Source organism: Orcinus orca, chromosome 3, assembly GCF_937001465.1.
Source record: "Orcinus orca chromosome 3, mOrcOrc1.1, whole genome shotgun sequence".
In the NCBI taxonomy this organism is placed as follows: Eukaryota; Metazoa; Chordata; class Mammalia; order Artiodactyla; family Delphinidae; genus Orcinus; species Orcinus orca.
Window position 1 is genome coordinate 69784629 of NC_064561.1, and position 26816 is coordinate 69811444.

The 26816-nt window shown below is 41.1% G+C and overlaps 1 protein-coding gene, 1 long non-coding RNA gene and 1 other non-coding gene across 3 annotated transcripts in view; 2 read left to right on the forward strand and 1 right to left on the reverse strand.

The window, feature by feature from the left end:
- LOC117197556 (uncharacterized) overlaps nt 1-26816 on the reverse strand; it is a 90755-nt gene that overhangs the window by 18972 nt on the left and 44967 nt on the right. The gene's annotated exons all lie outside the window — the stretch shown is intronic.
- HSPA9 (heat shock protein family A (Hsp70) member 9) lies at nt 5746-21758 on the forward strand. Its single transcript, XM_004282061.3, has 17 exons — nt 5746-5930; nt 7212-7270; nt 7505-7592; nt 8417-8598; nt 9567-9691; nt 10228-10301; nt 10649-10755; nt 11235-11397; nt 12531-12623; nt 16073-16282; nt 17383-17610; nt 18505-18609; nt 19382-19499; nt 19927-20021; nt 20281-20373; nt 20559-20699; nt 21020-21758. Exons 1-17 carry the CDS (start codon nt 5850-5852, stop codon nt 21095-21097), a joined length of 2040 nt encoding a protein of 679 aa, XP_004282109.1. The 5' UTR covers nt 5746-5849; the 3' UTR covers nt 21098-21758.
- Nucleotides 16674-16744, forward strand: LOC117197570 (small nucleolar RNA SNORD63). Its single transcript, XR_004478249.1, has one exon. It is a non-coding gene; the product is annotated as a small nucleolar RNA SNORD63 (small nucleolar RNA).

The window sequence follows — 26816 nt, forward strand, 5'->3', positions numbered from 1 at the left end:
CTTTCTTCACATCATGCCACACACAGTCACCACTCCCACCCCCACCCCAACCTCTAGTTCAATAAAACAAGGAATTGGCACCTAAACCAAAGGCCTATGAGCTGACCCAGTGACCCTTGAAACAACGTGCTACTTTTCTGTGCCTTTACTCTGCCCAATAAAGTCACTCCATAACGATGGTGTACTTCAAGCCACACAGAAAGGTAGCAAGGGTAGTACAAGCAGCCCTGGGGATACATTAGAATACAGGAAGAAAGTATTCAAATGTATTTATATTTATTTTTTCCATTTTTATATATGTTTAATAATAGTACTACATACATAGCTTCTAAATACATAAATATACACATAATGGAGGTGTGTGCTCAATTTTTTTATTTTTTTTTAATTTTTTGGCCACACCACACAGCATGCGGGATCTTAGTTCCTTTACCAGGGATTGAACCCGAGGCCCCTACAGTGGAAGTGTGCAGTCTTAACCACTGGACTGCCAGGGAAGTCTCTCAAATATTTTTCTAATAGGATGTGTAATGAAAAAATGTGGTGACCAGAAGACACCATGTTACTTGGGGTGTTTCTAAACAAGGTGTGGTCCTTAATCCCCACCCCTATCAGAATCTCCTGTGGAACCTGTTAAACATGCAGATTACTTGACCCACCTCAGACCTACAGGACCTAAATCTCTCGGGTTGGTATGCTTAAAGAGCTTCCCAGTAATTCTGATGCCTACTGAAATGTAGGAACTACTGCAATAGAAGAATTAGAGAAGCAGACATAAAGAAGCTGAGCCATGGAAAGGGCAGAGTCAGTGCAGAGGGGAACATCAGAAGCCTGATAACAAGTCACTACAGCCAGGTCCTGCTGGGGCCTGACCAAGGAGGAGGAGCCACCCAACTTGTTCTGCCAGAACTCTGGTTCTATGGGTATTCAGACAATGCCTGTACTTCTTCCAACTAGCCTTCAATTAAATCCTCATCACCTAAGGAAGCCTGGGTACCTCCTCTCCTGACAGCTGGGGAGCCGAGGTGGGGAACCTTAGAAACCAAAAGCCCCTCACATAGAGAGAGGATGCAATCCAGGAGATCTGAAAAGATAGCTGATATAATTTCACTAATTGTGTACCTTAAAGAGTAAGGTTGAGACAGGAGGAAGCGGGTATATGAGCCAGAGTTGTCTGTAAGCATTTGAAAAACTGTACTGATTGACCATTTAGTCTGAAATCATGTGGGTGATTTCTAAAAAGCATACCAAGTAAAAATGGAGGCTGTAGAACAGAAGCTAACACTGTCTGTGTGACCTTGGGCAACTCACTGATTCTCTCAGTTCCTCATCTATTAAATAAAAGGTTAGATTTTAAGTGATATCTAAAGACCTTTCTGTGTTTCTGGAACCCAAGTTCAGGCTCAAGTCCTAGTTCAGGGTTGCTTCCGCTATAACATTCTGATCAAGAATAAATTAAAATTCTGGACCTTTAAATGAAAGCATTCAGAAAACACTCCTGCATCCTTAAGAATTAATTATTAAATGGGTCTTCATAAAGAGCAAATCTCTGCTTTTGTCAGTCCTACGCCCTCCCCAAATAGGTACCTCACACACAGCTCTTTGGACCTATCCAATAGCCGACTGTTTTCCAAACCTGAATGAAAATCCGAGTGAGGTTAACTGACTGATTTTTACCCTGTGCAATGAGACTGCATTATCACTGGAATGTAAATATCCAACCTAAACAAAGGGACATCTTATTTTGATTTATTGCTACCTCAGTTTTCTTTTAGGGTCATCCTCTATTTCTCTTTTCTCCTATCAGAAGGAAGGCAGGTTGGTGGGTTACCAGGCATTCCATATATAATGAAACCTGCTAATTGTCACCAACCCCAGGTACAGAGACATCACCTGACATAATACTTCCTACACTTCACTGGGGCAAGCTCTGTTGAATCAGACTTGAGTGAAGTGACACTGTGTAATGTACTCCAATATAGTATAGCTAATGCCCAAATGGAAAAGTGGGAACTGTCTCCTGAAATCTGCTGCAGGTACATAAAAAATTCCAAGGAGAATAAAAATGACAAATCCCTGCAGTATGCCACATTTTATTTCATGAAGATGGAAAGTGCCACAGCATGATATTCATCTCTGGGAAAACTGAATAAAACGTCATCTGAGTCACCAGTTTAAAGAGACTGCTTTAAAAATATAAGCTTGATCTTATGTGTTCTATTACAGATTGAACTTTCTTTATAGATGTCTTGGAACCTAAACTACATAAAAATTCTTTTATAACTTTAATTCAATTGCCTAAAATAGCTGCTGTTAATAATGGATTAGGCCAGTGTTACAAAACTCATCTTCTGTATATGTGGAGATAAAAGATCAGACCCAGTTTTGTTATGAGGCAGCAGAGCCTAGTGGTTAGCAGTATAGGTTCTGGAGTCAGACAGTCTGGCTTCAAATCTGGCTTTACCATTCAATTGCCCTGTGACCTATATAACATACTTGACCACTTTAAGCCTCAGTTTCCACATCTGCAAAATGGGAATACCAATAGTATTATTCCCTTGAAACCATTGTTTTGATCATTCCATTAAATAATGTTAGAAAGCATTTAGGACAGTGGGGCACTTAAGTAAACACTTAACAACTATTAGTGATTACTATCTAATGACATTTCCTATTAATGACTGGGAGTTAAATACTTAAAAATTGAAACTGGTTTCCTCTCTCAAAATATGCTAAAATAAAAATTACACGGCAGTGAGAGGCCTGCGTACCTCAAAAAAAAAAAAAAATCATGCCAGTTAGAATATAATTTAAAATATAGTATGCACAGGTATTGGACAGCCACCTGTTCTGTCTGGTAAACATTTACCCACATGCAAATTATGTACCAGCTCCTTTCACTTTCCAGTATGACACTGAAATGACAACAGAGAAATGAAATACAGTGCTGTGTTGTATGATGAATAATTGCATCACCCGGCCGTGGATCTAACCATCCACTCTTATTCATTTGCAGCCAGCTCTTTTTAGATTCATGCTTATTTCTTCAAGCCATCCGGCTGTAGGCTATATTAATTTGCAGAACAACCCCAAAACCTGTCCTTCACACTGGCAAATACAATACATGCAGCCCCATTCTCAGACTCCTGCTTTGAATAGTATCTAGAGCTACAACATCCCCCTTGTGGTCATGTTGAGTATTTGCCAGGCTCTTGGGGAAAACACCAGGAACCTCAGTGATATGTGTACCCCCAGAATCATCATCTCTGACAACCTTTAGCTAACACCATTTGATTCCAGGATTCTTTTGATTAACACTGTGCAGTTTTTAAGTATATGCAACAAGAAGGAAAAAAAGCAAATTCTAAAGAGAACCAGTAGAGAAAAGAGGGAAGTGAGGAGAATGCAGTTATTCCAATTACTCCACTTGCCCTCCTCCCTCTTTATCATATGCAAGGTAGGGATGTGAAGTTTTCAATTTCTATTTTGCTTCCATGTTTAATATTATTTATTTGTCACTCCTCTCTATGTTTCTATGTTATTTTTCTAAAAATAATTTTTATTGGAGTATAGTTGATTTACAATGTTTAGTTTCTGGTGTACAGCAAAGTGAATCAGTTATACATATATCCACTCTTTTTTAGTTCTTTTCCCATATAGGTCATTACAGAGTATTGAGTAGAGTTCCCTGTGCTATACAGTAGGTCCTTATTAGTTATCTATTTTATATATAGTAGTGTGTATATCTCAATCCCAATCTCTCAATTTATCCTTCCCCCCTCCATGTTCTTTAGCATCAGTATATTGTTTTAGCATACAAATCTCTTTAAAATAGGGGCCATTAGACTGTAACTTGGATGACCTCAGGAAAGTCCACCTCTGAGGGAATTAAGAAAACAAGAGAAATTAAAGTATGAAGTAGACAAGTAAAGATAATATAATGACAACTAACAAATAAAAGGGTGAGGGTACTTTTTTTTTTAGGATCTGTATAATCTATAAGCAATATTATGTTTGACTTTTTATTTTCTTACTCCCACTTCCCTCCCCCCTCACAATGTGAACTCAGCTATCTTCTTCTTTCCCTCCTAAACTTCCCCCCAAATTTCCTTCATAATTCCTCACACAGTGGTGGTCACTTAACAGTGGAGCATCTTTCTCTTTTGAAATTGGACTTTGAGACTTTAAGGACAAATTACTTCATTTCTAAAATCAAGGCATTCCAAGACATATTTGTTGAATCGATGAATTAATTCTTTTTCTTACAAACCTGAAAGTGGTCACAGCAGAGAGGTCAGTGGCATCTTGTTACAGAACCCACGCCATCTGTCCCAAGCAACAAGGTTTTGAGATGGGCCTGAGGAGCTGTTACTGAACACAAGTTCATGTGCCTGACTTACAGTGAGGCCAAACAAACCAAAACATCAGAGTTTCGAGCAGAGAAAGGTTTATTGCAGGGCCAAACAGGGAGAATGGGTGGCTTATGCGCTAAAAAAATCCCCTAACTCCCTGATGGTTTTGGGGGAAGATTTTATATGCAAAATTTGGGGGTGAGAGGTGCAGGGCGTGTGACTTTCTTCTGACCGGTTGGTGGTGAGGTAACAGGGCAGCACTCCAGGAATCTAGCCCTCAGCCTGAAGTTACCATCCTCCATTTGGGCAGGGGATAGTTTCCACAGAACTCACAGATATTATTATGTATAGTCCTTGACTGCAAACCAGGACCCTGAGCCAGGGCTGCACTATTGCTTCCTGACTGCGCCTCCCTTGTTTCCCTTCCCAGATTAGCAACTGCTTGAATCTGGCTTTTGGAACTAAGGGACAATCAAAGAGGCTGAATGAAGCCTATTTCCTACAAACAATAAATGGGGGACACAGAAAGGCTTTTGTGCCCAAGTGGGCCCACAGGGTCCTGCTCTGCTTCAGAGCAAACCTGGGCAGGTAAGATCCTGAGCTCAGGTATTTTTTCTCGGGATGGTCTGCAAGATAATTAGCCTAATGCAACCCAATGCTCTGTCTGAATGAAGGGCTGCTTTAGTAGTTCAAAACCCAAGGTCTCTGTGGTAAAACTCTGAAAGAATTTGTCTAAAGTCTGCATATGTAGGTTTATTTCAAGTTACTGCAATAGCAACAAGCGGTCAGAAGACGAAGAAATGACGAGGCTGAACTACCAAGATTTTGAACCCCAGGTGCACACTGAACAAAGGCGCAGTACAAAATGGCGCCCTCCTCGAGGAGGAAACGTCAACTCGCGTAGAGCGTGTATCCGCCCGGGGCTCTCCCAGGGCAACGCTGGGACCAAACTCACGTGAGCTGGAGCGTCCTATGACAGCTCTAGTTAGACTCCTCCCGGGTCTCCGCCACTCCCTGCGCACATGCGCTCCAGGCCCTCAGTAGGATCCCAGTTGCGCAGGCGCAACAGGCCCCTCCTCTCAGGCAACTGACGCAAGGAGACTGTTCGCAATTTATCCCGTGTGACCTTGAGTCTTTTCTGCCTCCGAGGACCGGGGTTGTCCACGGTTCTGCCTTATACCGCTTTTAGCCTCCTGGTCTGTCACGGAGCCCAGACCTGCCGCAGCTGGCACGGGAGGACACGCTTTAACCTGCCATCATGCCCCGAAGCGTATTAGCCATAGGCCCTGACTCCGGAAGCAGCGTTCAGGTATTATCTTATCAGGCGGCGCGGGCGGCGCCTCAGCGGAAGAGCGGGCTTCCAGGCCGCAGCGATCAAACCCCGCCCCCCACCTCACGTAGTTGGAGGTTTCCAGAAGCGCTAGCATCGCCGCGCCGCGCAATTCTCGGTGGCCGGAGCGCGTGTTTGCTGTCTCGTATTTCCACCATTTAGCAGCCATGATAAGCGCCAGCCGAGCCGCAGTAGCTCGTCTTGTCGGCGCCGCAGCCTCCCGGGGCCCCCCAGCCGCTCGCCACCAGGTAAGGGACTGCTGGGCCTTCCCCGAGGGGCTCACGGCCTTGGGACTCAGTGCGGCAGGCCGCGGCCTTCGGGGTCAGAATCCTCGGGGAGAGACGGAAAATAATGGACGTTCAGTATTCATTGCTGCCGGTTCAAGGCCTCATTCAGGGTTTTGCGTTCCTGTTTCAGGCCCTGCTGAGTCACACTCCTTGGGAGCCTAGAGTTTTATCTCATCGAGTAGCGGGCAGTGGTCTTGATTAGTCCTTTTGAGACGATTACAGTTTTGGTCTTGAGTAGAAGGACGATTGTTCGCCGTGAAATGCAGAGTGTGCGAGGACCCCGTTGCTATGATACAACGAAGGAAGGAAGAGCATCTGAGCAGTAAATTAAAAATCAAGCTCTGATTTTCTTGCTTACAAACATTTGACTAGTTAGCTCCCCAGAATTTTGTTCTCCGTTATTTCAGAAAAAATGAGCAAATCAGGAAAAGGCCATGGAATAGTTGTTCATTATCGTGTAAGACTAAAAACATACCTTTTGGGGAAACAGGAATTGTGTTTCTTTGCTCTCAGGTTGGGTAAAAGAAGACTTGGAAGTAGCCTGAGATGAGATTGTAATAAAGGTCTTTGACACTGATGGGAAGCCACTCCTGACATTTTTTTTTTTTCCCTCGTAAACTGATTTTACAAAATTACCAATTCTAGTTCCCTTAAAGCAGCAGCTTGTCAAGGTCAGGGGAAATGTCTCTGATTAAGTTAAATCTGTACCTGCAACACGTAACATATGTGGGTCTTAGGTAGACACTGCTCCTGATGATGAAATTGAGTAGTATTTTAATGTATTTTTGCTTCTCCACGGGATATTTGGCACAGTCTGGAAATAATTTTGGTTGTCACAACCTGGGTAGCCATGCTACTACTAGGTTCTAGTTGTAAAGGCCCAAGTTGATGCTAAACATTCTGCAGTGCATAGAACGGCCCAACTCCCAACAAAGATTTTGTTCAAAATCAATAGTGCCAAGGTTGAGAGACCCTTTGGTAATGTAATTCAATATAATTTTATATCAATTTATTTCTCTGATTTCATTGGGAAAATTTGTACTTTATTAGGCTTGTTTGTTTCAGTACCATAATGTCTCTTAGATATGAAATATTTTATTTCAGTATATTTTATACATGGTAACCACTCAGTGAACAGAATGAAAGTCTCAACCTTTGATGTATTCTTCAGAAGAATAATTAAAACAAGCGCAAGTTTTCATGTGTAGTTCATGGCTGATCCTTTTTTTGTTTGTTTTTAAGGATGGCTGGAATGGCTTTAGTCATGAAGCTTTTAGAATTGTTTCAAGGCGGGACTATGTGTAAGTATAATTTCATTTCCTTTAGCGTTAAGATAACAAATGTTAAGCCCCAGAGCAATGGTCTCTAAATTTGTGATTAATTACTTCACTCAGAAAAAAAGACACAGCTAAGTTTATTTATAGAATATGCATTTTGCCACAGTAACAAATATTGTTTTCTTATGTTTTTCTACAACCATTTTGGAGATCACTGTTAAGATAATTAATCATAGCATTGTTTTAAATGTCTTACAGATCAGAAGCAATCAAGGGAGCAGTTGTTGGTATTGATTTGGGTACTACCAACTCCTGTGTGGCAGTTATGGAAGGTAAACAAGCAAAGGTGAGCATGATTGGAAGCTCTGGATCATGTAGTGGTAACCAGTACACAATTCAGAATTCTGCGTCCTTTGGCTTAGATAAGGGACATTTTCAAAGCTGCTTTTAAACTCTTAAGACTCTTGTGAGGTGAATCTTTGTGCTTAATTGTATGCTGGTAATAAATGAATGGATTTGACTTCCCAGGATTTAAGTGTGTCCTAGTATAGATGTAAGACTACTAAGTTACCATTAGGACCCATTGGGATGACTTGTGCTGTTGATTACTTCTGTAATTAACGTTCTGCTTTTTTGTAAGTCAGTTAAACAAAGGCTAAAGGTGCAGGAACAGTCTAGAAGCAAGTGGAGCTCCAAATAATGCATAGGCTGCATCCTAAGTAAGGCATGTTTTTTACTTCCTTCTGGAGGAAGTAGAGGCTGTTGCTCCTTTGTTTGTGAAATCTTTATTCCCACCTGGTTCTCTTCAAGAATATTTGGAGCACCTGGATTTTTGAATTCCTTGTTGGCAGTTTTTTTAATGCCTGAAACTTGTGGGCATCACCAAAAAATCAGAAGTAGATTTAACTCTCCGTATGGAAGGAAAGATTACGTTGTCCAAACATTGAGTATGAAAGATGTGATTTATATTTATTCCTGTTTCTTGGATGTTCTTAGTTGTAGGTTGTTTGAATCTGCAATAGTAGTTGCTTACTATATCAGCATTCACAGAGCAGAAAAGTATGCCCATTAGTACTGTTCTTTAATATTTGTTTTGTGTCTTAAATGATTGGTACAAAGACAGTAGTGGTGACTGGAACCTCATTCTCTGTCCTATCTTGGGAGTTTTAGGTGCTAGAGAATGTTGAAGGTGCCAGAACCACCCCTTCAGTTGTAGCCTTTACAGCAGATGGTGAGCGACTTGTTGGCATGCCGGCCAAGCGACAGGCTGTCACCAACCCAAACAACACGTTCTATGCTACCAAGCGTCTCATTGGCCGGCGATATGATGACCCAGAAGTTCAAAAAGACATGTGAGTAATAGCAAAAATGTATTTATATGCAAAGGCTAAATAGATGAATCTTACCAGCAGGATCTCTTGGGACAGGCCCTGCTCCTGCCAAAAGGGTATCCTTCAAAAAATTCAATTTTGCCTTCACAGATTAGGTCTTTGCTATGTGTGACATGATACATGAACATCTGGCTAGTCATTTCTGGACCACATAAATTGGCGTTAAACACATAAGGTAGATAATGGCATAGGCGCCATCTTGATACTGATCAAATGTTTTCAAGGTTCATCCTTGTTGTGGCGTGTATCGGTATTTCATTCCTTTTTATGGCCAAATAATATCCCATTGTATGCATACATACTGCATTTTGTTTATCTGTTTGTTAATGGGCATTTGGGTTCTTTCCACTTTTTGGCTAATATGAATAATGCTTTGTGTATAGGGTTTTTTGTTTGTTTGTTTGTTTGCAGTACGCGGGCCTCTCACTGTTGTGGCCTCTCCCGTTGCGGAGCACAGGCTCCAGACGTGCAGGCTCAGCGGCCATAGCTCACGGGCCCAGCCGCTCCACGGCATTTGGGATCTTCCCAGACCGGGGCATGAACCCGTGTCCCCTGCATTGGCAGGCGGACTCTCAACCACTGCGCCACCAGGGAAGCCCTGTGTATAGGTTTTTGTGTGGACATGTATTTTCATTTCTCTTGGGTAGACATCTAGTAATGGAATTGCTAGGTCATATATACCTATATGTTACCGCTTTCCAAAGCAGCTGCATACATTTTTGGTGAGAAGAATGTTCATGTTTCAATTCATCAGGATGTTTTTACATGTTAATGGGTGCTTTCTAAAGGTTTTCATTAAACAAATTCCTGAAGTTCTCATTTGTTGGCCATGGATCTCTTGGGGTGGAAGATGGGCTTTCATGGTGTATGGTAACCTCATGGTAGGTTGGGCTGGCATGTTTCTTCAGTACAATTTTTGTGTCTTTCAGTAAAAATGTTCCTTTTAAAATTGTCCGTGCCTCTAATGGCGATGCCTGGGTTGAAGCTCATGGAAAACTCTATTCCCCAAGTCAGATTGGAGCATTTGTGTTGATGAAGATGAAAGAGACTGCAGGTGAGATAGCTTAGTTCATATCTGGGAAAATTTAGAGAACAGCATGATTCCTCTGAGATCACTGGCTTCCATACTTCAGTGTCCTTTGGATGAGTCTGCAGTGGCTTTTATACAGAATACCTAGGAATGGCAAAACTTTATTACTCTTTCCCTACAAATTGAATTTCTCTTCCAAGTTTTCCTAATGGTGGCTTGCTTGTTTCTTTTTTCCAGAAGGGAAATCAAAAGACTACACATTAAGTTTTTGTATCTGTTAGATAAAACTTCCCATTTAAGAAACGAGTGGCTCTTTTAAATCTAAAACTAGGTCATTGTAGCTGGTGAGCCTTCACTAACATGTTAAAGGTGAGATCTTGGGTTTTTTAAATTGGAGTGTTTTCCTACAAGGTCTCTTCATGTTAGGTCATATGTTAAAAACTATTGGGTGCTGTTTGTGACCTCAAGAGAGTGACACAGGTTGTTAGGCTACATTAGTAATTGTAGCCTGTTTCATCTGATAGGGTCTCATGAATGATTTTCATTGATTGCTTTTCCAGAAAATTACTTGGGGCATACAGCAAAAAATGCTGTGATCACCGTCCCAGCGTATTTCAATGACTCTCAGAGACAGGTGAGTTTAATTATTTTTAATAATTTGTTTTTATCTATTTATTTTTGGCTGCATTGGGTCTTGGTTGCTGCACATGGGCTTCCTCTATTTGCAGCGACCGGGGGCTACGCTTAATTGCGGTATGTGGGCTTCTCATTGCTGTGGCTTCTCTTGTTGTGGAGCACGGGCTTAGTTGCTCTGCGGCATGTGGAATCTTCCTGGACCAGGGCTCGAACCCTTGTCCCCTGCATTGGCAACAGGATTCTTAACCACTGCTGCCACCAGGGAAGCCCCCCAATTAGCATTTTTATTCAGGAAATTAATGGTACCTGGGACACGGTGGAAAATGCTTTTTTCTTTTTTTATAGGCCACTAAGGATGCTGGCCAGATATCTGGATTAAATGTGCTTCGGGTAATTAATGAACCCACAGCGGCTGCTCTGGCCTATGGTCTAGACAAATCAGAAGACAAAATGTAAGTTTGTGCAGTGAATTCCACCTAGATTTGTGAGACTTAAGTGCATGGAACCTTGAAACTTACCCTAAATCATCATCTTGATTTCATGGTGATTGAGCCTTATACTTAGACTGGAAATGTACTGCCTTGACCTTTTCCCAAGGCTTTTATGGTCTGTGTTTTTCATTCATTTCAAGATTGTCCCTTGATTACGTTTTCTTTTTAAAGTACTGGCTGTGGTCATTTTTTCCCCTTGGTATGCCTGTTGGCAAGTATTCATCCAAAAGAGTGGTTTTTGCTTTTTAACATTTCATTTTAACTGTATGTATGTTTTACATGTTGCTATTAGGGCCACCTGTTAAGACATACATCACTTATGCAGTCATCAACTTTCATAATTATACCTGGGGGGGAAATAGCCAAATTTATGTTGGTTTGGTTACTGAAATCCATACGCTGTGATGAGTTTTGTTCCTGACGGCCTTTTTCCTTTCTAGCATTGCCGTATATGATTTAGGTGGTGGAACTTTCGATATTTCCATACTGGAAATCCAGAAAGGAGTATTTGAGGTGAAATCCACCAATGGAGACACTTTTTTAGGTGGTGAAGACTTTGACCAGGCCTTGCTGCGTCACATTGTGAAGGAGTTCAAAAGAGAGGTTAGTTACCAGTGTGGTTAATATGTACACATTGGAATACTGAGAATTTCTTTGTTCGGACTGCTATTTGCTTTGTTTTACGATTTTTTTTTCCCTTAAGAGAGTGTTGAATAGGCCACTGAAATTGCATTGTAGTTCCATGGGTGCTCTGAACTATTCTGGTTATCGTAGCTTCAAATTGGAAACAAACAACAAAAGGCTATAGCAGGCTTCCCTGGTGGCACAGTGGTTGAGAGTCTGCCTGCCGATGCAGGGGACATGGGTTCGTGCCCCGGTCCGGGAGGATCCCACATGCCGCGGAGCGGCTGGGCACGTGAGCCGTGGCCACTGAGCCTGTGTGTCTGGAGCCTGTGAGAGGCCACAACAGTGAGAGGCCCGCGTACCGCAAAAAAAAAAAAAAAAAAAAAAGGCTATAGCACCTGGTGTACAATAGTACTATGGCATTTTATATAAGGGACTTTGAATATCTTTGGATTTGGGGTTGCTGGAACCAATTCCTCACAGATACCAAGGGATGACTGTGTAGGTTTCCCTCACTATCTGAAAATTGAGCCTGCGAAATTTTTGATAAGCTGAAATGTCGTGAAGCTACACATTTTGCTAACGGATGCACAACATAAATGGTTGTATGCTCACAGACAGTTCAAAGCTATGGTGGTGGTTTGGTGCTCAAATAAGTGTAGTTACTGGGGAAGAAGCTTGGGGTGCACACTGCCTCTGTAATGGCTCGCTGCAAAGCAAACGCTGAACATTATTTGTCCTTTTTGCCTTTTTTGTAAAAGTGAAAATCCTTTTTAGATTTCATTTGGTTAGCAAAAACAGGTATTAAAGTAGATCTTATATAAAAGGGAAGTGGTGTAAAGCAAACTTTGGAAAAGGAATTATGGGAACTCCTTTTTTGAGCTAGAATTCTACAGCTGGAAAGAACTGAGAACAGTTCATCCTCTAACTCCAGACACATATTTCTTTTTCAAAGTAGGTCTTCTTTTTTCCTATAGATTTTTAAAGGCAATAAGTAATTTCTGCTTGTTTATAACGGTATGGCTCTATTTTGTTTTGTTACACCTTACCACTGCAATTTAAGTAGCATTTATTTTCTTAACATTAATATATTGTGTGTCTTCACTTTGTAGACAGGGGTTGATTTGACCAAAGACAACATGGCGCTTCAAAGGGTTCGGGAAGCCGCTGAGAAGGCCAAGTGTGAACTCTCTTCATCTGTGCAGGTGAGACGTGGACAAATTCCACCAGTCTTGATGGATCTTTTCAGCCTGAGTTTACTCGAATAGCATATTCTAATTGGCATAATGTCAGTCAGATTTCTTTTAACAGCTTTCTGGTTGGTGATAAAAAGCCTTTCCATTAGCAAAGGAGCATTATGTTTTTTATGGGTGAGCTGAAGCACCCAAATCAGAGGTTATGATTTGCTTTCCTGCTGCCACCTGAGAACCTGGAATTAGATCTCCTGCCATCTTGCTATATCCCTGACACGGACCTAACATACTGTTATTCTGTTCTTAGTGGTTAAGGCAAAGGGAGGCTTCATCTTTCAGAACTGGAGCAACTTTAGCACTCTGGGAAGGGAAGAGGTATTTATAGCATCTGTCATTGTGTTGGTAAAGTGGGTGACCTTCAGTCACATCTGGATTTTTTTTTTCTTTTTTTTTTTTTCTTTTTAATAGCAGCTATAAGGAGTGACAAAGCTGTACAGGGTCATCCATGAAGTTGATGGTATTCCCTTGTCCTGCTGTCAGAATTTGCAGCACGATGGTTGGGGCTGAAATATGTGGCAGTACCAGAGGATAGCTTATAATTCTTCCCAGGGGTTGTCACTGTATGAAACGGGACATTGGTTAGTTTTACTGTGGCTCTATCCTATTAATAGATATTTGGATTGTTTTCCACCATTTTGCTATTATGGCAAGGTGTATTGACCACCCTTGTACATTAATGTTTGTGCATGTGTGATTGTAAGTCTGTAGGTTAAATTTATAGAAGCATTTATTACCCTTGAGTTTATAATGTGGTTTGGGGAGGTGGACACTAATGAGAACACTATTTTTTTTTTTTTTTGCGGTACGCAGGCCTCTCACTGTTGTGGCCTCTCCCGTTGCGGAGCACAGGTTCCGGATGCGCAGGCCCAGCGGCCATGGCTCACGGGCCCAGCTGCTCCACGGCATGTGGGATCTTCCCGGACCGGGGCACGAACCCGTGTCCCGTGCTTCGGCAGGTGGACTGTCAACCACTGTGCCACCAGGGAAGCCCGAGAACATTATATTAGTAAACATCAGAAGTAATGTAGAGGTTAAGAGTTACTCTGGGGCTTCCCTGGTGGCACAGTGGTTAAGAATCTGCCTGCCAATGCAGGGGACGCGAGTTCGAGCCCCGGTCCAGGAAGATCCCACATGCCGCAAAGCAACTAAGCCCGTGCGCCACAACTACTGAGTCTGCGCTCTAGAGCCCGCGTGCTACAGCTACTGAAGCCCATGCACCTAGAGCCTGTGCTCCACAAGAGAAGCCACCGCAATGAGAAGCCCGCACACCGCAATGAAGAGTAGACCCCACTCGCTGCACCCAGAGAAGACCCAACGCAGCCAAAAAAATAAATAAATTTTTAAAAAAAAGAGTTACTCTGCAAGCAGACTGGTGGAGATGAAGTCCTTATTTCATTACTTATTAGCTGTGTGACTTTGAATGAATTACTTAACATTTCTGTTTTCTATAAAATGAGGATAATTAGTGTTCCATTCCCCCTTAGAGTTGAGAGGATTAGTAAATTAATACATATAACATGCTTAGGACAATGTGTAGTAAATAGTAAGTGGTATTCTAAATGTATGCATGTGTTTTGTTTTTTTAAAAAGGCAAAGTTAGATTTATAATAAAGGAACCTGACAGGTGTTTGACATAATTAGGAGAGCTTCTGTAAGGTGAGTTAATCAGGAAGAGATAAAGGGTCAGGCAAGTATGAGGTTCTCGGGTAAAGACCTGAGTAAGGGTCAGTGTGGCTGAAGTACAGACTAGACTGGCAGGAGGAGCATAGACGATAAGGCTAGAGGCTTTATAGATTGGGGATTTGGTATCTTTCCTGAGATAATGACAACAGACAACTGAAAATTTTTAAGGTGGGCCAGTAACATGGTCAGATTTGGTGAAAGCACTCTGAGGTGGAGTGCTCTTTGTGGCAGCCTGAGTGGGTGTGGGAAAATGTTGGGAGGCTATTGCAGCACACCAGGTGGTGAGAGAGGAAGGACTTGGACCAGAGTGTGGTAGTGAGAGATACATGGTTGGAATTGAGAGAGAAGAGGGACAGAACTTCATGGTGGAACTGGCTTTCGAGGGTGGAGAACCCTGGAGTTTTTCACCTGGTCATTATAGCATATAGAACTGCACTAATACAGTAACTACATGTGGCTATTTAAAATTAAATACAATTTTTAAGAATTCCATTTCTCAGTTCCACTAGCTGTATTTCAAGTATTCAGCCACATGTGACTAGTGGCTGCTGGATCGAAAAGCAGAGATAGAGAACATTCCCATTGCCACAGAAAGTTCTGTTGGATTGCATTACTATAGATAATTTTATTTACTGATGCGGTTTGTTAACATTTTGCAAAGAAAGAGAAAATTGTTATTGGTGTTCTTGAAACTATATCCAGTATCATTTACAAAAGATGTGTTGATTTTCCCTGTAAAGCACTTATCTGTCCAGGGTACTCTACCTGAAGAAAGCTGGTTAAGGATTTGCTCCCTTCAGTCTTTATTCCCTGTTGGCCTTGCTTTGTGAAGTTTGAGGGGCAGCATGCACAACCTCTTTTCCTGGGGGTTCACCCCGAGACATCTGTTTCTGCATGTTTAGTAATGAGTTTTGTTAGTCTAAATATTCTTAATCCATGCCTTATCAGGATTTTAGGCTTATTAAATACTGTATGTTACATGGTGTGACTGTAGCAGTGTTAGCTACTCTCTGGGGATGTGATAGCAGTAGTCAGTCCTTGTACTTCTCTTTAGCATTTTTGTTGTAGCTTTCTTAACCATCTTCCTGAAACTTGCAAAGCCCTGGTTTAGTGGCAGATTATTTGGTTCAGAGCATACCATTCACATTTTTCTTAATGTGCAAGGAAATTTTTTAAAACTTGGTAAAAGAACACAGTAGTGTGATTCTTAATATATATATATATATATATATATATTTTTTTTTTTTTTTGGTGGTATGCAGGCCTCTCACTGCTGTGGCCTCTGCCGTTGCAGAGCACAGGCTCCAGATGCGCAGGCCCAGCGGCCATGGCTCACGGGCCCAGCCGCTCCGCAGCATGTGGGATCTTCCCAGACCGGGGCACGAACCCGTGTCCCCTGCATTGGCAGGCAGACTCTCAACCACTGCGCCACCAGGGAAGCCCCTTAATATATTTTTAATAGCAGGACAGAGTGTTCTTCACCTGAATGGGGATTTTTCCTGCTTCTCTATTCCTTTCTCCATTGTTAATAACAGATTTATAGTGTTTACTTCTGGGAAGATAAGAGGTTGAATCTTAAAGAGTCACTGTCTTTGGTGGCCATTCATTTAAAGTGTCTGACCCTCACTGTGGCTTTCAGAGTCTTCCTTTCCTAGGGTATAGTCTTTAATTGAAGTAATAAAGAGACTTCACTACTGGTCTCCCTGCTTCCTTTGCAGACTGACATCAATTTGCCATACCTTACAATGGATGCCTCTGGACCCAAGCATTTGAATATGAAGCTGACCCGGGCTCAGTTTGAGGGGATTGTTACTGATCTAATCAAAAGGACCATAGCTCCATGCCAAAAAGCCATGCAAGATGCAGAAGTCAGCAAAAGTGACATAGGAGAAGTGATTCTGGTTGGTGGCATGACTAGGATGCCCAAGGTAAGGACCCATGGAATTCTTGACATAGAGCGCAGAGAGGGCCAACACATAATGATTTATTAGGACATAACATATGGCTTATGTTGTGTAGGGACATGAATATGTGGCCTTTCTACCACGCTGACCTGAAAGACGGATGAATTTGTGCCCTTGCTAAAGAGTTCTTAAAGTGTATTTTAAAAAAAGGATTAGGAAAGGGGGGAATGTCTTTGGGGTAGTAGCAAGGAGGATCCTGAACTTCAGTTTTATAGAATTTTTAGGAATGAAACAAAGTTTGCGGTCAGAGACAGCTTAACATCCTGGTATTAACTAGCCTCTATGGGCAATTTTGGACATGTGTTTTGCAGTATAGTGTTTGGGGTTTCTAAAGGCATCTCTTCAACAGAGATTTGTGCAATGATGCATTTTATCAACACATCATTCTGAAAAGACAGGTGTGTGGAAAACTAATAACTGAGCACAGAACCTGTTGATGGTGTAATTCTTGCTTGAACAGAACTATCTTGGGCCTTGATTTTCATAATTTTTCCTTTGGAGTACTTGTGCTTAGGAAAATGATGCATACAATAAATCTGAAGTGAAAAGGAGAGGCTTTGAACCAGGCAGATATTTTTATGTTAACAAATTATCCCAGATGTTACTCAAATAGAACTTTTTCCTAGCATTAGTAAAATAAGCAGGAGGGGAAAACATGCCTCATACTTGCACCAGTATTGAATTACTACTGCTTCTGTTAAGCTGATTTTTAGTTGATATGTAGAAGAGGACTTGGACTATACAAATTAAGTCCCCTTGCCTTGTACCTTGTATTTCTAATTTGATGTGTTGCTTGAAACCAGATAAAAAAATTTAGGCAAATTGTTCCCAAATTTAAAAGGGCTATGAATGAGATACTCAAGAGTAAAGTATATGTGTAACCAAATAATATACTTAACTCATTAACAAGAACTCAACTACAAAATAATTTGAGTAAACGTTCTTGGATCTGAAGCACCCTGTCCTGAGACCTGGTGGGGACTCAGGACACACGTGCTACTCTCCTCTTCTCAGGCAACTGCCCTGAGTAGTGAGTGACAAGGTTCTTTTTTCTTGGTGCTCAGGTTCAGCAGACTGTGCAGGATCTCTTTGGCCGAGCCCCAAGTAAAGCTGTCAATCCTGATGAGGCTGTGGCCATTGGAGCTGCCATTCAGGGAGGTGTGTTGGCTGGTGATGTCACAGATGTGCTACTCTTGGATGTCACTCCCCTGTCTCTGGGTATTGAGACTCTGGGAGGTGTCTTCACCAAGCTTATTAACAGGAACACCACTATTCCAACCAAGAAGAGCCAGGTAAAAGCCACCCCACCCTACTTTGTCACAGAGATATTAGGTTCTGTGAGGATGTGATTGTAGCCACTTCTGTGAGCTTTTCCTAGAAAACTTTCCTTTATGTTTTGCAGTCCATACTAGTTGAATATGGAGGGGTGGTAAGAATCTTGTCCTTTGTTCTCTTTTGTTCCTAGAAAAGTTCTCTTTCTGTCAGCCAGTGGTGATAATTTTAGGGAAGTCATCAGTAGTCTCTCCTTCTCAGGATAATAATTGCCAGAAGGAGCCTCATTATTTGAGACTGAATTCCTATACTCTTTTGTTCTCAAAGGCAGTAAAAAGAATGGCGTGGCTGAGACTAAGGGAGTTTGCTTGTCTTCCTGGAGAACGATAGGGGTTCTGAGATATCAAGCCAGGGTTATTTGGACAATGGCTTGGTCTTAGATTAAGAATTATTTCCTTTCTCAGGTTTGGTGTTTTTCTGAAAGAACTATGGCTATTGCTATGTTTGAAGTGACGTATTGCCAACACATCATTCTGAAGTGTGTGGTGATTTCCTGTGACTATGAGCATAAAATAAATGTCCTCTCTCTGACCCATTTCTTTGGATGAGCATGTTTCAACATCTCGCTTTTTATAGCTCCTTCTCTTGAGGCCTTCTGTGCTAATGCTGCATCTTTGTACAATGCCTTTGCTTAGCTGAAAACAATAGCTATTGTATGCCCTTTTGCTGTGCTAATCCTACTCCTGTTCTCTGTAAAGACATAAGCCTTTGTTCTGAACATAGTGTACATTAGGATTCTTCCAGTGTTGGGAGGTGAATTTCTTCCTTTGGTTTGTTGCACTTTGTAAGGGGGAATAGGCTGGGAAAAAAAAAAATCAGGCTGCCAACCCAGCAAGTTTCCTTTTTCTCCCTAGGTGTTTTCTACAGCTGCTGATGGACAGACTCAAGTGGAGATTAAAGTGTGTCAGGGTGAAAGAGAGATGGCTGGAGACAACAAACTTCTTGGACAGTTTACTTTGGTAGGTATTGGGAATCATGAATGTTATGTTCATTTTTTTATGGTGAAGTTACACTATTCTAACCCCTAATGTTACCATAAACTGCTGACAGACGTAGTCTGTGTTATCTTAGCATAGTATTCAAATGAATTCTGCAACTGGATAACCATGGCTTCAGTTTTTACCTGAAAGCCCTGCTTCTTGTGCCTTAGGAACTAAATAAAGAAGCTTGTAAAAGCCAGGGAAATGTTCATAAACAGTGCTTATTAGAAGAAATTCCTGATTACTATTTTACTACTTTTAAAGACATTTGATACTGCTGCTACTTTGTCATCGTCGTCTTTTTTTTTTGGCCATGCTCTGTGGCATGTGGGATCTTAGTTCCCTGACCAGGTATTGAACCTGTGCCCTCTGCAATGGAAGTGCAGAGTCTTAACCACTGGACCGCCAGGGAAGTCCCTTGTTACTGGCTTCTAGTCAGCATCGCTTATTGCTTGTTGGGATGAATGATGGAAAAGTTTACTCTTCACGCATTGTGTATCCTTAGGTACATAAAGCCACTGTGGTTACTTGCTATAGCCAGCCTTCACTAGTATGAGTCCTGTTTATTTCAAGCAGCAATAAAATTACCACCCTCACCGACAAACTCATGTTTTTGTACATTTAAGTGAAAGTTTCACTTGTTCCTCCCAGAAACCAAGTAATTTCTTCCCCAGAAGACCGTATAGGTTTTGGAAATAGAGCATTGGACCCCTTTGTGAGAGGAGCTTACTCTGGTATTTATTTATTCTAGATTGGGATTCCCCCAGCCCCTCGTGGAGTCCCTCAGATTGAAGTTACATTTGACATTGATGCCAATGGGATTGTACATGTTTCTGCCAAAGATAAGGGTACAGGACGCGAGCAGCAGAGTAAGTACTCTTATTTATTAAGACTGTAAGAGTGAGGTGAGGGACTTCTCTCTGTTGGGAACTAGACCCTCTAGATTGGGCATTATCTTTTCCCTTAGCCTCAGGGGAGGATGATGAGTCCTCTTTGCCCTCTTTCTCCTCAGGTATCAGTGTCACATTAAAAGGTATGGTGTTTATTCCCCCAAAAAAGGCAAGCACTGAGCCTCTGGATTGCTGAAGTTTTGGTAGGTAGGACAGTTAGTTGTTCTCTGTATATTTTAGACCCTTGGTTTCCCTCTGCTTATTGTAGAACAATAGGATATTCCCCTTCTTCATAATGCACATCAAGACAGCTACTTTGAAGAGGAGGATTCTTTTTCTTAATACAGTAGAGGAAGAAGCATATAGTTTTCCTGGGAAATAATGAGGTGCCTTCTTTTCACTATAGTTGTGATCCAGTCTTCCGGTGGGTTAAGCAAAGATGATATTGAAAATATGGTTAAAAATGCAGAGAAGTATGCTGAGGAAGACCGGCGAAAGAAGGTGATTACTTTGCTCATTAACTTCTATGTGAAATGCCTTTCTTATTTATTCTCAGTCTTCCCATATCAAAATTTTCATGTTACAGCATCCAGCTAAAACCTCTTACAGACATCTCAGACCACAGTGATTTCTCCCTCTTAACTGTTTATACTCTGTTAACTGTGTGTAGCAGTTTTCATGTTGTCTTCTTAATGAGGACATTCAGCCAACTAGTTGATTGGGAAGTCTTCATTCATACTACATTTTTAATTTCTCTTAGGAACGAGTTGAAGCAGTTAATATGGCTGAAGGAATCATTCATGACACAGAAACCAAGATGGAAGAATTCAAGGACCAATTGCCTGCTGATGAGGTAAACCCTCTTTTAAAATAGCTCAAGAAGTTGGGAGGCATCGTCACCAATGTCAGTGAAGGTCATTTTTTCTGTGTGGGTCTTGATAGGAATTTAGTTTTTAAAAAATGTTTCTAAACATTCTGCTGTGTGTTATGGGATAAGAACCAGAAAAAGTGAGGGTCTGGTGTTGTTTTGTTTTTAAGTGCCACAAGCTAAAAGAAGAGATTTCCAAAATGAGGGAGCTCCTCGCTCGAAAAGACAGTGAAACAGGAGAAAACATAAGGCAGGCAGCATCTTCCCTTCAGCAAGCATCATTGAAGCTCTTCGAAATGGCATACAAAAAGGTACAAGGCTGTTTTACTCAATGAATATTTTGCTCCTAACTTGATGTAACTGCTCTTGATTACTGTCACTGATGGCTCCTACATAGCCATTTATGGAACTGGGAGTATTGGAATTGGAAATATCCTTCTTCCTGCCTTCTTGACTACGTTAGGTGGGTGGGAGGGAGGGAGGGAGGGAGGGAGGGTGAGGTCAAAGGGAAGAAATCAGTAAAACTGGGAGAGTGGAACAGGCAGGATATGGCTTTTTCGTTTTTAGTTCATCAGAGAGCAAACTGTCACCCTTAACATTAAACAAGTGATTCTCAAATGTTTTCTTACAGATGGCATCTGAGCGGGAAGGCTCTGGAAGTTCTGGCACTGGGGAGCAAAAGGAAGATCAAAAGGAAGAGAAACAGTAACAGCAGTAAACTTTGGAGTCGAAAGGACAACATATTATGATGCTTGGGAGTGAAGGGATTTCCTGAGCTGAAATGGGCAAAACTTCAATCTTCTACTGTGTTTTTGCAGTACTCTATATATAATTTCCTGAATATGTAAATTAGTGACCATTAGCTAATGATCATTTAACAAGTGATAATTCCCAACAGTACAAAGTTCACAGTATTCTGTCCCTAGCCTGTCATTCTTTTTCAGCTGCATGTAAGATGGGGGGAAAAGTTATAACGTTGTTTTGTGCTGAAGTAGCTGTATTTTCAAAGGGGTGAAGCCATCTCACACGCTGAAGACAGGTCTGGAATGAGACCATAGGGGGATGAGATCCTTCTAGTTACCTAAGTACTGCTGTACCAGCCTGTGTGTATATGGAGTTCTTCAACTGAGGCCTTGCAAGGCAAGCCAGCTAGCTGTGCCATGTTGGGAGGTAGGGCAGGGGAAGCTGAATCAATGGAAAACTAAGCTAGCTATTTATGTGAGGTCCAGCTTCTAAAACACAAGTCTCCCAAACTTTCTGAAGGCATACTTTCCTAGCTACCCTTTGGCCTGTGTCAGTGGCATCTGTATCTCTGATGACTGTTCTTTTTGATCCATTCTGGATTTTTAAAAAAATAAATAGGAAAAGCATTTTGATCTCTTGTCTGTGAGGGATGAGGCCCTGAGATTTAGCTTCAGAAATATGACATGAATCACATTTCCCAACTCCCTGACCTCGATACAGGATTTTCTAACACTGGCATTTGAATTTCTAACAAATTGAAAACTTGGGAAGGCTGGTATAATAAGCATTATCACCAAAGACAAGTCTGGTTCAGAGGAGGCTTTTATTTTTTTTCTCTCCCTAGCCCCATCTAAGGTTTGGAATGTTGAAATAGTCTTTAGATCTCTAACATGAAAATCAGGCCTCCTATTTCCAGGCTGCTTTCTGCTCTAAATAAGTCCAACCAGAATTGGCTTACAGTAATGAAACACGTCTACTATTAAGTCCTAAGGTGATTTCAGTGGCTCAATAACAGGAACCCAGATTCTTTCTATAGTTTTGCTTTTTCATCCTCAGTGAGTTGCCTTGTCCTAATTTCTCTAATGTAGTTCTAAATATCACATGCTAACAACTTCAGAACCAGGAAGGTGACTGCATCTTAGAACTCACTTTAGTTTTAATAATTATTTCTTAAGTTTATTTCTTAAAAATTGAGATTGTTTATGTGATAATTATATTTCTGGAAAATTGTTTATTAACACCCTTTTAAAAGCTTCTTGAGGTTTCATATGAGAAATAATAGGCTCAAATTTTCAGCCACACGACCACTTGGTGGGAACCTTGTGGGGTGTGCAGTAATTCTTTATGAAGGATTGTTTTGTGGCATGCTGGGGAAGATAATTAGCATCTCTGGTTGGCCCTTGCTCACTAAATGTGTCTAGTGTTTACCAATCATTGTGATAACTAAGCCTCTCAAGCATTTCCAAAGTACCCCAATTCAGAACTACTGGTTTATATTATTCAAGATTTCATCTTTGAGATCAGTGAGAGGAGCCAAGCATACCCTGAACAAAATGGGTTCTATCAGAGAGGTGGGGAGAAGAGCTGCTTGGGCAGGTACCCACAGATACTATCTCAAGCTGTGCCATGAGTGGTATATGTAGTAGTAGTTCGGTTACCTTCTAATAAAACTAATAATCAGCACAAGCAGCCTTGAACAAAAATTTATAAATTCAGATACAGTCTTCCTTTTGTGGTGCAAGTGCTTGATAGGTCCCAAAAGGAAAACTTCCTGGGATTATTCCAGTTGTCTTCCCCAATTTAAAACTCCACCCTTGCTACACAATAGTACAACACATGTGATCTGACCCCTGAATACCTTTCTTTTCCCCTGCCCTCCTACTATACTTTGACCTTGCTTGGACAGTCTCCCACAGATTTCTACCTGACTCATCCCTCACTTTTTTCATAAGTCATAAGGGTTTTTTTTTTCTAATTTAGTCATAAGGTTTTGAAATGTCATAAAACATGCTGCCTTCTTCAAGTCCCTGTCATTTCCTATCCTTACCCTACTCTTTCTCCACAGCAGTTATTACCACCTAATTTATCTTTCCCCCCATTGCTATGGTCTGAATTTTTAGGTCCCCCAAATCCCTATGTTGAAATCCTAACTCCTACAGTGATGGTATTAGGAGGTGGGGCCTTTGGGAGGTGGTAGATGACTAAAAGGGGCTCTAGAAATCCCTGATCCCCTTCCACCATATGAGGACACATTTAAATTTATAACCTGGAAGAGGGCCCTCACCTGACCATGCTGGCACCCCAATCTCAGACTTTCCAGCCTTCAAAACTGCAAGATAAATTTTGTTTATAACCTACCCAGCCTGTGTTATTTTGTTATGGCAGCTTGAACGGACTAAGACCCACCATTTTAAGTTTCAAGAAGCCAGAAACTTCTGTTCACTGCTATTTTCCAACATTAGAACAATGCTTGGCACTTAAGCACTCAAATCTTCTGTCAAATCAGTCTCTCCCACGTCCAAAACTCTTCGGTGGTTTGGTTTCTCCATTTGAGAGAGAAAGGCCTTAATTTTTAAGTTTATGTATAAATTATACTCTGTCAAGAGTTCTAGGGGCAACAAACCAAACCCAGAAATTAGAACTTAACTGGTAAAAGATAAGTCTTAATTAGGAAAAGAATTTAAGGAAAAATTAATAGTAATGTTTAGAGGACTAAAAATGTGGCCTGAGGTATTCCTGGGCCAGCAAAGGGGGAATACGAATGACCAGAATAAATGCGCAACCCTCTTTTATACTTCATAGGTGTAAAAGTCCAATTCTGTTGCTGACTCTCTTGAAAAAATTTATCCAAGTGGAGTTTTTTCTCAACTTTTTATTTCAAACCTGTTCTTAGAAAATTAAAAGAACGGTATAATGAACACACAAAACACCATTCACCTAGATTCAATTTGCATTTTGCCACATTTGCACTCTTTCACACTTGTGTGTTCACTCTATATATATTTTCTGAACATCATGACACTTCAGCCTAAATTTTTCAGCACTCTTAACATTCTCCCCGCAAATATTATAATCAGGAAATTTAGCACTGATATACTACCACCATATATATAGTCCATATAAAAATTTCCCTGATTGTCTCAACTTTTTCATCTAAGGTCAAATCAAAGATTGCACATGGCATTTAGTTCTATCTCCTTTTCCTAAGAATAGTTCCTTTGCCTTTTTGTCTTTTCATGATGTTGATAGTTTTGAAGGGTACAGGCCATTTGTTTTACAGAAGAGGCCTTTGTTCAGATTCACCTGGTGATTTCCGTGTGCTCAGCGTCATGTACACATTATTGGTAGGGATACTATGTAAGTCTTGTGTCTTAATCAATGCATCAATTACCAGGGAGAATAAGATATCAATTCTGCGCTTTGCTCCACACTTCATTCTTAAGATACCTTTAATAAGTAATCTCTGGCGGTGGCTTAATTTTAAGTATAACGTTTATACTAGGGATTCTATAGCAAGAAGGAGCAGTAAAGAGAAAAGCAAGTTCTTACAGATGGTACATGAGAAGATCGGGAGTAAAGAGACAACTCAAACTTTGAAAATAAACTGCTTCAAAGCAAAGACCCTTCACTATTTCAGATACCACTGTGACTCCATTCTCCAGTCCTAAGGCTGCTATGTTAGGGCTATGTCTCCACCTTTCCTTCCTCTGGTATCAGAAGAACAATTAAATGAGTGAAAGCCCTAGATAAAGGAGCTATAAGGCAACATACATTATTCAACCTGTGAAGGAGGTAATGTAGCAATTACAGAAAGAACCATTGAAACAGCCATTTTAGTAGGTCAAAAACGGTTGAGTATCACCAATTTCATATTGTTAAACCTAATTACAATGCACCATCAATCCCATTTCTGCTGCAGTAAGTCAGGAAATGGAAATCTATCTTCACACTAAAGAGAATACTGCAGCTGAACCAACCTTTAATAATTAAAACTTTCAATGCTGAGTGAGGCCACAGGAAACAGGAAATGTCCCACCTAAACCGTAAGCTCTTAAACCGGTTCTTGGAGCCCCTAACCCAGAGCGTAGAGATTTGGGGCAATGGTTGGTAAGTGGGGAGTCCACGTGAGTGACTTCAGGGGGTCTATAAACCACTGATTGTAAAATGCAAGACTGCAAATATTAATTTTTCTGGGGAAACGGTCCATTGCTTTTACTGATTTCTTGAAGGAATCTGTGACCAAAAGGTTAAGAACCACAGATTTCCTAAATGGGAAACCAATCTACCTTACTAGTCTAACTACTTAAATTCAAGCCATACGCCTTGGTCCATGTACCCCCCTTGCCTTTAGCCATCTCCCCAGTCATGCCTTTCCATATCTTAGGTATCCTTGGTCTACCCTCTTCTCTGAAGCCTTCCCCATTCAGCCCACACTGGCTGTTTCACTCAAATTCTTACACTCTATTTTTCAATTTTTTAATGTTCAATTCAGGAACTTATTATAGCTTTTAATATTTTCTCCCATCTTCCTTTGGATTATTTTGAAGCAAATTCCAGAAATCATAATTTTACTCTAACATTGTACCTCTAAAAAGGTTATTCTATAAAATATAACAATATCATGATCATATCGAAAAAAATTAACAACTCCTTAATGGCAAAAACTTGAATGTTCAAATTTTCCCAATATTTTCAAAAACTTTTTTTTTGACCACGCCACGTGGCATGCAGGATCTTAGTTCCCTGACTAGGGGTTGAACCCGGGCCCCCTGCACTGGGAGCGCATAGTCTTAACCACTGGACTGCCAGGGAAGTCTCATAACTTTTTCAACTGTTAAAGAGTCAGGAGCCAATAACGGCCACACCCTATATTGGTTGATATGTCCCTTAAGTCTCTTTTAAACTATAGATTTCCTTGCCTCTTTTTCCTCTGCTTTGCAATTTATTTGTTGAAGAAACTGTGCCACTTGTCCTATAGTCCTGTAATCTACATTCTACATTTCACTGATTGCATTCTTACGATGTCATTTAACATGTTCTTCCATCCCCACTTGATCTGATTCAAGTTAAGCTTTTTGACAAGATTAGTTCATCAGAGGGTATATAATTCTGGTTGGCTCTTTTGTGATGTTAGCAGCCACTGATGATCATTACCTACCCCTAGATCTCTAATTTCATTAAAGGTATACTATTCTACTTCTATCTTTTCTTCATTTTTTTATATGAAATACCTCTCTAGTGAGAAACTTCCCCTCATAACAAGTAACTAGTTACCCTGAGGTAGAGTTCATATGGGAAAGGCTTCTTTATTTACTGGTTTTTAGAATGAGTTAGATCTGTAGTATTAATCAAAGGTGAGACCAGTGAGATTTCTTGGGTGTCTTTGTGAACGCACGGATTTTAACTTATTTAATGTGCTTCAATTCACTGCAATTATTCTTATTAAGGCTCAAATTCTTCTAACTTTGGCCTTGGTAGGCTTTTCTTTCTGGCTTAGTTTTTTTTTTTTTTTTTTTTTTTTTGCGGTACGCGGGCCTCTCACTGCTGTGGCCTCTCCCGTTGCGGAGCACAGGCTCCGGATGCGCAGGCTCAGCGGCCATGGCTCACGGGCCCAGCCGCTCCGCAGCACGTGGGATCCTCCCGGACCGGGGCACGACCCGTGTCCCCTGCATCGGCAGGCAGAC